We start from the raw sequence: 13,308 nt of genomic DNA, 5'->3' as shown, positions 1-13,308 counted from the left end.
TTGGATCCTGAAATTATGTACCAAGAGCTTCCCAAAAGCAGGGGTAGACCGGGTAAGATATTAACCCCTATCCCTCCCTCCACTGATGATTCCCCTTTTGAGGGGGAGGAATTTACTCCTTGGGCAGAACCTACTCCTGAAGAACTTCAAGCTGACACAGCTGAACTCTTAGGCACAGGGGGGCCTGCCAGGGAGGAGTTAAGTGTGGCTCAACAGACTTGTCCCACACTTGAGGGTTTGAGACAACAAGGTGTCAAACAGGAAGCCGGGGATGTCCGTGGCACCCACAGGGTGTATTAGGAAAATAACCTCCAGTATTCAGAACCACGGGAACCTGAAACCTGGTGCCACCAGAAAATTGGTCATCCCTCTGTAATACAGAGAGTTTTTGTTGACCTTAGCCCATGACATTCCCCTTGCTGGTCACCTGGGGCAAAGCAAAACCTGGGACAGACTGGCCCCTCACTTTTACTGGCCCCATATGTCGGAAGATACAAAGGAGTGTTGTCCCTCCTGAGTCGCCTGTCAAGCCAGTGGCAAGGCAGGTGGCACTCCAAAGGTCCCCTTAATTCCACTTCCAATGGTTGGGGTACCCTTTGAAAGGGTAGGGGTTGACATTGTTGGTCCTCTTGACCCTCCCACAGCTTCTGGAAACAGATTTATTCTGGTGGTGGTGGACCATTCCACCAGGTATCCAGAAGCCATAACTCTTAGGACCACTACAGCTCCTGCAGTGGCCAAAGCCCTCCTGGGAATCATTTCCAGGGTGGGCTTCCCAAAAGAGGTTGTATCAGACAGAGGTAGCAACATCATGTCTGCATACTTAAAAGCAATGTGGAAATAGTGTGGTGTAACCTAGAAATTCACCACACCTTAACATCCCCAAACAAATAGGTTGGCTGAGCGCTTTAACCAAACACTCGAAGGTATGATATGGAACTCTCTGGAAAAACCCAGAGGAGATTGGATGTCCTGTTACCATGCCTCCTCTTTGCCTACAGGGAGGTACCCCAAAGGGAGTGGGCTACAGCCCCTTTGAGCTCCTCTTTGGTCACCCTGTTAGGGATCCACTGGCTCTTGTGAAGGAGGGTTGGGAGCAATCCCTGAAGCCCCCTAAACAGGAGGATATAGTGGATTATGTACTTGGCCTCAGATCACGAATGGCTGAGTACATGAAGAAGGCCAGTAAAAACCTTCAGGCAATCCAACAATTGCAAAAGCAATGGCATGACCAGAAGGCTGTCCTGGCTGTGTACCAACTAGGGCAGAAAGTGTGGGTCCTGAAGCCTGTGGCACCCAGAGCACTCCAAGACAAGTGGAGTGGACCACACATCATAGTGGAAAAGAAGGGTGAGGTCACTTATTTAGTAGACCTTGGCACTCCAAGAAGTCCCCTCAGGGTACTTTATGTGAATCGCTTAAAGCCCTACTATGACAGGGCTGACTTAACCCTGCTCATGGCCACTGATGAGGGACAGGAAAATGAGTGACCCTCTCCTTGACGTCTTATCAAATTCTGCAGCTGTTGGCCCAGTTGAGGGGGTAGTCTTAGCAGATTGCCTTTCTGAGTCTCAAAAGGAAGATTGCAAAAGTCTCTTGGGACAGTTTTCTGAACTGTTTTCCCTTACACCTGGTCAAACCACATGATGTGAACACACCATTGATACAGGGGACAACAGTCTGCCTATCAAAAGTAAAATATACTGACAATCCTGATCAAGTAAGGGACGGTATCAAAGCAGAAGTGCAAAAGATGCACGACCTAGGAGTCATTGAGCACTCGGCTCCTGGGCTAGCCCGGTGGTACTGCTCCCAAAACCAATCAATCATTCAGGGATTTGTAAAGCGCGGTTACTCACTCGTGAGGGTCTCAAGGCACTGAGGGGTGGGGGGTGCTGAGGATCAGTCGAAGAGCCAGGTCTTGATGTCTTTCCTGAACTGTGATAGGTGTGGGATTGCCTAAGGTGGATGGGAAGGGTGTTCCAGGTCTTGGCGGCAATGTGGGAGAAGGATCGTCCTCTGGCTGTGATTTTCCAGATGTGGGGGACGTTGGTGAGGGCCTGGTCGGTGGAGCGGAGTTGTCTGGCACGAGTGTAGGAGAGTCTGTGGTTGAGGTAGGCTGGTCCGGCATCGTGCAGGACCCTGTAGGCGTGGGTCAGGAGCTTCAAGGGGATTCTCTTGTCGATAGGCAGCCTTTGTATGTCTCTCAGAAGGGCGGAGGTGTGGTTGTGTTGTAGGGCGTTCTTGATGAGACGGGCGGAGGCGTTCTGGATACGGTATAGTCTTTTCTGGGTCTTGCCGGTGGTTCCGGTGTAGAGTGCATTGCTGTAGTTGAGGCGGCTGCTGACGAGGCCCTTGGTGACTGTCCTTCTGGCTTTGGTGGGGATCCACTTGTAGATTTTTCGAAGCATGCGCAGGGTATGGAAGCAACCCGATGAGATGGCGCTCACCTGTCGGTCCATTGAGAGCAATGCGTCTAATACCAAGCCGAGGTCGCCGCGTGGTCGGTGCGGTTGAGGGCGTTTCCGAGGGCGGTGGGCCACCAGGACTCGTTCCAGGCAAAGGGTGTGGAGCGGAGGATGAGGACTTCTATTTTGTCCATGTTGGTAACTGTCTTTCATCCAGGTGGCAACTGCTTTCATTCCTTCGTGGGAAATTGTTCTTGGCGGTGGTCGGGTTGTTGGTGAGAGAGACTATCAGTTGGGTGTCGTTGGCGTAGAAGACTATGTTGAGTGCGTGGCTTCTTACGATGGCGGCCAGTGTGGTTATGTAGAGCTTGAAGAGGTTGGGACTCAGCGAGGATCCTTGGGGGACACCGCAGCTGATCTTGGTGGCTTCCGAGAGAAAGAGGGTGGGGAGTCGGACCTTATGTGTTCTACCGGTGAGGAACGAGGAGAGCCATTGCAGTGCTGAGTCTCAGATGCCTGCGTCGTGGAGACGGGTGCGTAGCGTGTCATGTGAGACTGTGTCAAAAGCAGCAGAAATGTCTTGGAGGATGAGGGCGACTGTCTCTCCTCGATCGGGGGTGGAGGGGTGAGGATGTCATCTGTGCCAGCGAGGACGGTGGTCTCTGTGTTATGGTTGCTTCTGAATCCTGACTGAGAGGGATCCAGGATGTTGTTGGCTTCCAAGAAGGCGGTGAGTTGTTTGTTGCCTGCCTTCTCAATGACTTTGGCTGGAAAGAGGAGCAGGGAGATGCGTTGGTACTTCTTGAGGTCTGCAGGCAGTGGGTTTCTTCAGTAGAGGTTTGATCTCAGCGTGTTTCAAACTCTCTGAGAAGGTGGCAGTTTCGAAGGAGCGGTTGATGGTATGCCGGAGTTTGGGTGCAATGATGTCGCTGGCTTTGTGGTGAGGCAGCAGTCAGTGGGTGCCCCTGAGTGGATGGTTGACATGATGTTGCGGGTCTCGTTGTTGGTGATGTTTTCCCAGCGGAGGACTGAGGGGGTGTGGTGATGCTTTGGCCGACATGCTGGTGGTGAGAGTTGTGGAAGGGCCCTGGGTGGTGAAGCTGTCGTAAATGTCTGCGATTTTGCAATGGAAGTAGTTGGCAAGATTTTTGCTGAGTTCTTGAGACGGGGTTGGGGGGATGTCGGTGGAATTTCAGTTGGTGCACTCTTCAGTGAAAAGTTCTTGCTGTTGTTGCCGTTTTTATTGACGGCAAAAGAGAGATGAGGTTTTGTTTTGACTACAGAGGGCTCAATACAGTAACCAAAACTGATGCTCATTCTATCCCCAGGGCAGATGAGCTCATAGATACACTGGCATCTGGCAAGTATCTTAGCACTTTTGACCTTACTGCTGACTATTGGCAAATTAAATTGTCAATAGACGCTAAACGTAAAACTGCATTCTCTACCATTGGAGGGCACTACCAATTTACAGTAATGCCCTTTGGTTTGAAGAATGCACCTGCCACTTTTCAGAGGCTGGTAAACAGTCCTCCAAGGTTTGTAAGCCTTCAGTGCAGCATATCTAGATGATCAAGCTGTCTTTAGCTCCACCTGGGATGATCACCTTGTCCACCTCTGGAAGGTTTTGGCGTCTGCAAAATGCAGGCCTCACTGTCAAGGCTTCAAAGTGTCAGATAGAGCAGGGTAGGGTGGTTTATCTGGGACACCTAGTAGGTGGGGAACAGATTCAGCCACTACAGGGGAAAATCCAAACCATTTTAGATTGGCCACTCCCCCCCCCCCCCACCCCACCCTCCCCACACCCCACCCTCCCCACACCCTTACCACACAAACCCAGGTCAGAGCCTTCTTAGGTCTCACTATGTATTACAGGAGGCTCATTTAAGAACTATGGCTCCATTGTTGCCCCTCTTAATGACCTCACCTCAAAGAAAATGCCTAAAAATGTATTATGGACAGCTAGCTGTTAAAATGTTTTTGAGGAACTCAAACAGGCCATGTGCTCTGCACCTGTTCTAAAGAGCCCAAACCACTCCAAGAAGTTCATAGTTCAGACTGATGCTTCAAAGGTAGGAATTCGGGCAGTTCTCTCACAATTTAATACAGAGGGCCAGGATCAACCAGTTTCTTTTAATAGCAGAAGGTTGACCCCCAGAGCAAAGCGTTGGTCAGCCATACAGAGAGAGGCCTTTGCTGTGGTCTGGGACTGGAAGAGGTTGAGACCATACCTCTTTGGTACTCACTTAATTGTTCAGACAGATCACAAAACTCTTATGGCTTAAACAAATGAAAGGAGAAAACCCCAAATTGTTAAAGTGGTCCATTTCCCTACAGGGTATGGCCTTTACAGTGGAACATAGACCTGGGAGTAACCACTCCAGATGAACTCTCCAGATATTTCCACTTAGACAAGGAAGACTCCTCTGGGCAAGGTTAGCCTTCTTGTCCCTCGTTTGTTGTGTGTGGGGTTGTGTAGGAAAGTACCCTCTTTCTTGGCATGGTTACCCCCTTTTTCTGCCTGATGTCCGTGTGTTTGACTGTGTTCACTGGCATCCTAACCAGGACCCCAGTGATTATGCTCTCTCTCCCAAAAGTCTATATTTCACCCACAACTGGTACACTGGTGCCCCATTATAAGTCCCCAGTATATGGTACTTAGGTACCCTGGGCATTGGGGTTCCAGGGGATCCCTATGGGCTACAGCATATATGTAGCCACCCAAAGGGAGTCCAAGCAAAGGGTTCTGTGGGAATGCCATTGCAGCCTGCGTGAAAAGATGCAAGCACCCTTTCACTGCCACTTTTCACTAAACCAGCTTACTTACAAGTCACCCCTATGGCAGGTCTTTCAGCCCAGAGGGCAGGGGGCTAAGTACCTGTGTGTGAGGGCACCCCTGCACTAGCAGCGGTGCCCCCACGAACTCCAGGCCCATTGCGGGGACGCCATTTTACATGTGTATACATAGGTAACTCCGAACATAGGCATGTTTGGTATCGAACATAGGCATGTTTGGTATCGAACATAGGCATGTTTGGTATCGAACATAGGCATGTTTGGTATCGAACATAGGCATGTTTGGTATCGAACATAGGCATGTTTGGTATCGAACATTGCCATGTTTGTTATCAAACATGTTGTAATCATACCTCAAGGCTTTTGCAAGCATTGGTTGTATTATTCCATGCCCTCTGGGGGCTCCTTCGAGGACCCCCCAGTATTGCAATTACAGCCTTACAGCCTTCTGAGGGTTTCCAGGCAGCCCAAACTGCTGCCACCTCCCAGACAGGTTTCTGCCCTCCTGTTGCTTGAGAAGCTCGAGCCCAGGAAGGCAGAACAAAGGATTTTTATTGGGGGAGGGGTGTTACACCCTCTCCCTTTGGAAATAGGTTTTACAGACTTGGGAGGGGTATCATCCCCAAGCCACTTGAAAGGCTTTGAAGGGCACATTTGGTGTCCTCCTTGCAGAAACCACTCTACACCGGTTCAGGGACCCCCAGTCCCTGCTCTGGCGCGAAACTGGACAATGGAAAGGGGAGGGACCTCTCCCCTGTCCATCACCACCCCAGGGGTGGTGCTCAGAGCTCCTCCAGAGGGTCCCTGTATTTTGCCATCTTGGATTCAAGGTTGGCAGGGAACTCTGGGAGCATCCCAGTGCCAGCAGGTGACATCAGATCCCCCTCCTGATAGGGGAATTGGTCACCTAGCTGGGTGACCACCTTTCAGGGCTTTTTAGGGTCTCTCCTTTGGGTGGTTCCTCAGATTCAGATTGCAAGACTCCAGCAGGAATCCTCTGCAAACTCCACTTCGACTTCTCACCGAATAAACTGCATCTGGACTCTTCAGGGCCCTACAAGCTGCAACAAAGAAGCAAGACGCCTCCTGCAACATTGTATCTCTGGCTCCTTCCAGCAACTGCAACATTTCCCCGGTTGTGCATCCTCTGAGGGCAGCCTGTCTTCAGCCTGCATCAGAAGGAATCTTCCTTGGGGTGAAGGAGTCACTCCCCTGCTGCTGCAAGCACCAACTGCGGTGATGACCGGCTGCGTGGATCCCCTCTCCTGCTGAGCTGTGTGGATCCTGCATCACGGGTGGTGGACTGAAGTGGTCCAGTCAGTCCTCTCTTCCAGCTGTCTAACTTGGGTGGAGGTAAGCCCTTGCCTGCCCACGCAGGACAGTACCCCTGTGCACTGCGTACTTTGCAGCTGTCAAGGCTTGTTGGCATCTTTTCCACGAGAGTTTCGGGCATCCTGAAGCTCCAGCCCCAGCACTCCATCCTGCAATGCACAGCTCCCTGAGTGGTTCTCTGGCAGCATGGGAGCCTTTTTCGTAGTGCTGCGTGGGCCTCTTCTGTGACTTTAGTGTCCCCGTCCTGTGGGACTCCTGTGGGTGCTGCCTGGTCTTCTGTGAGCTCAGTGTGTTGCTGAGGGCCCCCTCTGGCTCCCCTTGCTGGATAGAGTCCACCTGGCCCATCCTGATCCCCGGCAGCTCAACTTTCCGCTAACCACAACTTTTGCGTGTGCCAAGGCTTGTTGGTAGAATCTGAAGACGCAAACTGGACTACAGTCATCCTTCTGGCATGGGGCATCACTTGCATCCTCCAGGAACCCAACTTTGTCTTCTTGGGTGCAGTGCGTACTCTTCTTCTTCACCAGTGGTTTACCTTTTGCACCTTCATCCTAGTGGGAAGCGACTCCTGGCCTTCCTGGACTCTGCTGTGCTTCTTGGACTTAGTCCCCTTCTTCCACAGGTGGTCTCGTGCAGGAATCCACTGTAGGTGTATTGCAGTCGCTTCTGGGTTTTGCATTATTGTTCTTTACTTCTCTGTGGGTGTTCTGGGAATCTTACTGTGATTTACTCCTATTTTCCTGGTCACTGGGGTGGGTTGTGATACCTAACTCTGGATTTTCCTAGTACTCCCAGCTCCCCTTTACACACTACACTTATCTAGGTGGGGGACTGACTTTCGCATTCCACTTTTTAGTATATAGTTTGTACTCACCCCTCCCCTCCCCCCCCATAGGCCAATTTCTATCTATTGTAATTTTCACTGTTTTCTAACTATTTGTATGCCTATTTTTGCATTATAGTGTATATAATTTGTGTGTTACTTACCTCCAAAGAGAGTATAGCCTCTATGGTATTTTTGGTGTTTGTGTCACCAAAATAAAGTACCTTTATTTTTGTAACACTGGGTGTTTTCTTTCATATGTGTAAGTACCAAGTGTGACTACAGTGATACTGCATGAGCTTTGCATGTCTCCTAGATAAGCCTTGGCTGCTCATCCACAGCTACCTCTAGAGAGCCTGGCTTCTAGACACTGACTACACTACACTATTAAGGGATACCTGGATCTGGTATAAGGTGCAAGTACCATAGGTACCCACCAGACCAGCCTCCTACAATAACCTCTAAAATGCCACTTACCCATTTGCTGTTTAGACTGGTGTGCAGAAATCGTGCTTCATGTACAAATTACGCTGATGTTTGTTTCATTCTCTTCCGTTCCTTCCTTTAGTATGATCCTGTCCTTGATAAATGACTGAACAAGGATTACATTGTTATTTGTAAGATGGCGCTCAAGAAGAATGTCCCACACAGAGACTGAGAACAAGCAACACCTGTGTTCAAAGTGTCATAATGCAGTATATTTTTTTCCCTCTTTGAACAAAAACTATTTTTTGGTGGCTGTATTTTTAACATATAAAAGTATTTAAAATGAGTAATTGTGTTTTGTTGTCATTTTCTGGATAGACTTATATATTAATTGAAAAACTGAGGTTACAGGGACGTTACAGTTAGAAAATAGGATATAAAAACCTTCGAAATTCACTAAAAAAAACAAAGTTTACAGGAACATTACAGTTAGGTTCAGATTTTACTTACACAAAACCATAGAAATTCAGCTGTTATAGCTACTTCAAGGAACTATAACTCATGCCCTAAGATAACTATAACTCGCACCTTTGCCAAGCACAGTTTTCTCATCAATAATTTTAAAGCAAATGCTAGTGATATTATTACTGATGTCAGAGAAGAAGTCATGAGTGATGTAATGTCTGGGGTAGTTAGCAGTGTATTGCAAGGATGCAAGTTATGGTTACCTTAGTGCCAACTTATAGTTACTTGAATAAACTAACTATAACAGTTGAATTCCTATGGTTTTGTGTGTGTAAAATCTGAAACAACATCCCTGTGACCTTTTGTTTTTTTCAGAGAATTTCCAGGGCTTTTTTTTTTTTTTTTTTTTTTAATATTAAGGAAGGGCCTGGCCTGGCCTGGCATTGTGCTGCCCCCACCGAAGCTTGCTGCTCCTGGCCCTTCACCCCTTGCCGTCCAAGTCCAGGCCCCTGCTACCTTATTACAGCCCTGTGTGGCTGTTGGGATGCCTCTGCGCTTCCCGTCTGCCCTGAACAGTTAGCTTGGTACCCCATCCACCTCCTCCCATCCCGCTGTTGTTTAAGTCCATGCACCAGCCCTCTCCCTTTGCCCTGCATGGTACGATGTGCTGTCACTGCCCCTCCTACCGGCCCTTCATGGCTTGTTACGCTGCAACTGTCCCGCCTGTCTCGGCTTGCTACTCTAGCCTTTTTCCTCTCTGCTCTGTTGTCTAGGCACATGGCCCTGTCCGCTCGACCCTATTGCTCTTCATAGTCCATTGTGCTGCACAATTGTCATGCGTGCCTTGTGTGGTGTATTGCGTTGCTGCAACTCCTGACGCTTGCTCTTTAAGGTCAGCTTGGTGCCCCTGCCCATCTCCAATCCTCCCTCTGTTATCTGAGTCCATGTCACTACCCCATTCCTCTTGCCTTCCATGATATAATGTACTACACTTGCCAACATTTTGAACTTGGTAAGAGGTAGATTTGGGGGAACAAACCTGGGGAATTGATTTTTCCTATTGACCTACATTGAAAAAGAGAGGATTTTAGGCAGGAGGCAGATAAAATAAAGCCCTTTTGGGCTTAAAAACATCAGGAGTCTCTTGCCTGAATCAGGTCTGTTGGCATGTATGGTTGTACTGCAACTGCCTCTTTCTTCTGCAGTTATTGGTCTGTTATATTGGCACAACCTCGCTTGCCTGTCCTACATGGTTGGTTGATTGGTTTGCCCCTGCCCCCGGCCTTCCCTGCCCTCCGTGGTCTGTTTACTGCTACTGCCACTCCAGACTGCCGAGCATGGTCAACTTGTTGCCTCTGCATCCTCCTCCCTGCCCTCAGTTATCTATCTGTATCCCTGACCTCTGCCTCCCCACAGTATTCTAATGATCAACTAGATAGCTAACATTCTATATTTATTGCAAAGGTGTGGCGTGCCTGACGTCATCTAGATGTAATCTAAATTATAATACCTAAAGCATTTCCTTTAAAAATTATAAAAATGAGAGGAGCTTTTTCAATAGAAATTATGTCCAGTGCTCTAAAAAACTAAAATGAAGACATATTTTCTGAGTTCTCAAATAGTGACAAAGCACTTTTAAATTTTTCTTTTTTTTAAATCTAGTTGATCACTTAATTGTGTTACACTTAGTGGACAAGATGTGGCATTACAGCCAGAGCTGGAGGCTTTGCAACAGGGGAACCAGGTTTGAGTTTCACCATTGGCTCAACATTCTGTGATTTCTGGGAAAACAGCCTAATCTCCTGATGCCTAAAACCAAAATGAATGTGTCCTTATGTAATGTACCTGATGCTTATGTAAAGCACTCCAATACCTTTGTGTCAAGTCTGCAGTGTATAACGCTGCAAAAAACTAAAATATTAAGTGCTGTGCACTCTCTTGTCATTGGGCTACATTTGGGTGACATGCTACATTTGGGCTCTTTTTCCTCTGGTGGCCATCCTGGGAGACTTATTTGCTATATAGCTCCTCAATGTCTGTATGTACTGCAGTATCCTTAGTAGAAAATGCTTTCAGGTTTTCCCTTCGATTCCATCAAGATGGTGTTCATATGTGCTACACTTTTGGCATAAATTTAGAATGTTAGAACTCTAGTTGCTCACTGTAAGCTCCTGATCTCCAGGGTGTTAATGAAACCTTTCCTAGCTAACGAGAAGGAAAGTTTCAGTTCTATTAAGGACACAGGGCGAGGATTATGCATAACTTTCTTCACTTTATTTCCACAGCAGATTCAAAGAACAGAATAAAAAGTAAAAGATCAACAAAGACTACGTGTTCCATGAAGGCTTATAATATTTGCGTCTGTAAACAGTCCAATCAGAACACAGTCCAGCCTATAATAGATATGACATCCCTTCCTGTTCCTCTTCTTCGCTCGAGGAAGTTAAAGGTGAAGGTAGTTTAATCCATTCCTTGGTTATTGCCTTCGTAAATAAAATAAATTATAAACACATTATCCAGTTCCTTATACAACATTGTTATGTTGCAGAAGAGAATACAATGATGAAGTGAAAGAAATTTCTTTCAATGTGAGACATGCAAAGATTAATTTGTATTCAAACAGTCAAGTATTTAAAGCATTGAAGGCATTGCAATAAGATGGTTACTTACTGGAATAAGAGAGGTATTAGATAAAGGGAGGGAGAGGCTTTTATGGAGATCAAATACCTGGGCGGGATAATCCTCGCCTCCATTTCCTTAACAGAATTGAAACTTTCCTTCTTGTTAGCTAGGAAATTTTTCATTCTATGTCAGTACCGGAGGTGAGGATTATGCATGTTTAAAGTTTACTGACAACCAGATATGCAGGTTCTAAAATGGGTTTAAAATAAAATTCTTTGAAGGTGGATTCCGATGACCAATCCGCTGCTTTCATGATGTCTTCATGTCTACCACCTACCTGTATGGCTTTAGAAGCCATTGCTCCTGTCGTGGAATGAGCTCCAAATCTATGAATGTCAATACCTGCCTCTGTCATGATCCATTTAACCCATCTGGCAATAGTAGAAGATGAAACAGCTTTAAATGGTTTTTGTAAGGCAGTGAGAAGTTCATTTTCGTCTGCAGGTCTGACATCCAGTGTCATGTCTTCGTATGCCTTGATACAGTTATCTAGACATAATTTTGGATGATCTGGAAAAGCAGGATAAGAGACCACTCTGATATTGGTTTTGTTCTTTTAGAAATAGTGAAAGTAACACCTTCTGGAGTAAAGGCTCTAACATCTGATACAAATGAGACATAGTAGGATAGCCAATTTAGCCAATAATTGTTTACGAGATAAGAAGTGATTATTGTGCCATTGGGAGAGAAAAATTAAAATTACGTTAATGTCCCATAGTCCTAAATATCTGGGTTCAAGGGGCTTAGAAAGACGAATGCCTTTCATTAATTTACATATCCATGGATGATCACCTACTGGCTTGTTATTAATGGAGATATGTCCTGCAGAGATGGCTGACCTAAAGGTATTAATGGTACGATAAGCTAGACCTGAGTGGGCCAGCTCCGCCAAAAAGTGTAGGATATACATAAGTTCTGCCCCCAAGGGATCAAAGATGTTTCTCCATACACCAACTGTTCCATCGGTTCCAAGCCAATCTATATGTCTTGGTAGTGCTTGAGGACCAGCCCTGTTGAATGAAGTCATTAGCTTCTTTTGAAAGGTGTCTGTTTTTCCAGCGTCCCCAGAAATCATCCAGACCATGAGGCAAAGATGGCCTTCGAGAACTAACGGGTGAGGAGATACTTGATGATCGAGAAGTATCTAAGGGAATGATGGTAATCTGATTGGGAGATCCCAAGACAGTTCCATTAGTGCCGGGAACCGTGCTTGAGATTTCGAAATCGGAGTCACTAGAATCAAGGATGCGGTTTCTCGTCTTACCTGAGCTGCAACTCTGGGAATAATTATGAGTGGGGGAAAGGCATACGGAAGATCCTTCGACCAACCTTGAAGAAAAGCATCTATTGCTATCGCTTACGGATCTGGTCTCCAGCTGACATATCTCGTCAGTTGGTGATTCAGACGGGAAGCAAAGAGGTCTAGGTCGCAAGGCCCCCATCTTTCCATCACAGCTAGAAAAAAAAATTGATCTAATTTCCAGTACGTACTGTCTGTGAAGTTCCTGGAGTTCAAGTCTGCTACAGTGTTTTTGATCCCTGGAAGACACTCTGCCAATACAGAGATCTGTTTCTGATGGCAATAATGCCAGAAATCCTTTGCTAGTTCTGAGAGGGTCTTCCATCGAGTGCCTCCCCGGCGATTGATATACTGGATCGCTGGTATGTTGTCCATCCTCAGGAGAATGGAACAACACACTTTGTCTTTTGTGAGAAATTTGATTGCGAAGGATCCTTCCAGAAGTTTTAGACAATTGATATGGAGAGAGAGTTCTTCCTCTGACCATCTGCCGCCCATGGATATTTCTCCACATCTGGCTCCCCATCCCAGACGACTGGCGTCTGATTCTATAATCATGTCCGGTGAAGTGCTGAATATTGCAGTGCCATTCCAAGCTTCCATGTGGTCTGTCCACCACTGGAGTTCCGTTTTGGCTTCTGGAGATAAGGAAGTAATTTCAGAGTAAGTTAGACCCTTTCGGAGATGAGTAGCTTTTAATCTCTGTAATGCACTGTAATGAAGAAAACCTGGGAAGATGGCTTGAATTGACGAGGACAGAAGTCCCACAATCCTGGCCAGTTGACGGAGGGAAATTCTCTCTCTTCTGAGAACCTTCCTGAGTTCTTTCCGAATCTTGGAAAGCTTTGTTAATGGAAGGCTGAGATATGCTACTACAGAATTTATTAGGAAACCTAGAAATACTGTTTGTTGGGATGGATTTAGTTCTGATTTGGATGTGTTGATCACAAAGCTGAGATTTTGGAGGAGTGCAATAGTCATGTTCAGATTTAATTTGAGTTGAGCTAGGGACTGGTCCATCAGAAAAATATCTTCCTTATTCCCCTGGTACAAAGATATTCTACTGCCGGTCTCAT

The 13,308-nt window shown here is 46.8% G+C and overlaps 1 protein-coding gene across 1 annotated transcript in view; it reads left to right on the top strand.

The window, feature by feature from the left end:
• Nucleotides 1-8,131, top strand: part of CNIH4 (cornichon family member 4) — a 94,367-nt gene extending 86,236 nt beyond the window's left edge. The window contains exon 5 of the mRNA XM_069233826.1: nucleotides 7,928-8,131. Within this exon, the coding sequence (XP_069089927.1) occupies nucleotides 7,928-7,955 (28 nt within the window). The 3' untranslated portion in view covers nucleotides 7,956-8,131. The remainder of the gene's footprint in view (nucleotides 1-7,927) is intronic.
• Nucleotides 8,132-13,308: the final 5,177 nt, after the last annotated feature.

This window comes from Pleurodeles waltl, chromosome 5, assembly GCF_031143425.1.
Source record: "Pleurodeles waltl isolate 20211129_DDA chromosome 5, aPleWal1.hap1.20221129, whole genome shotgun sequence".
In the NCBI taxonomy this organism is placed as follows: Eukaryota; Metazoa; Chordata; class Amphibia; order Caudata; family Salamandridae; genus Pleurodeles; species Pleurodeles waltl.
Note: the sequence above shows the minus strand (reverse complement) of the source record. Positions and strands in the feature narration are given on the sequence as shown.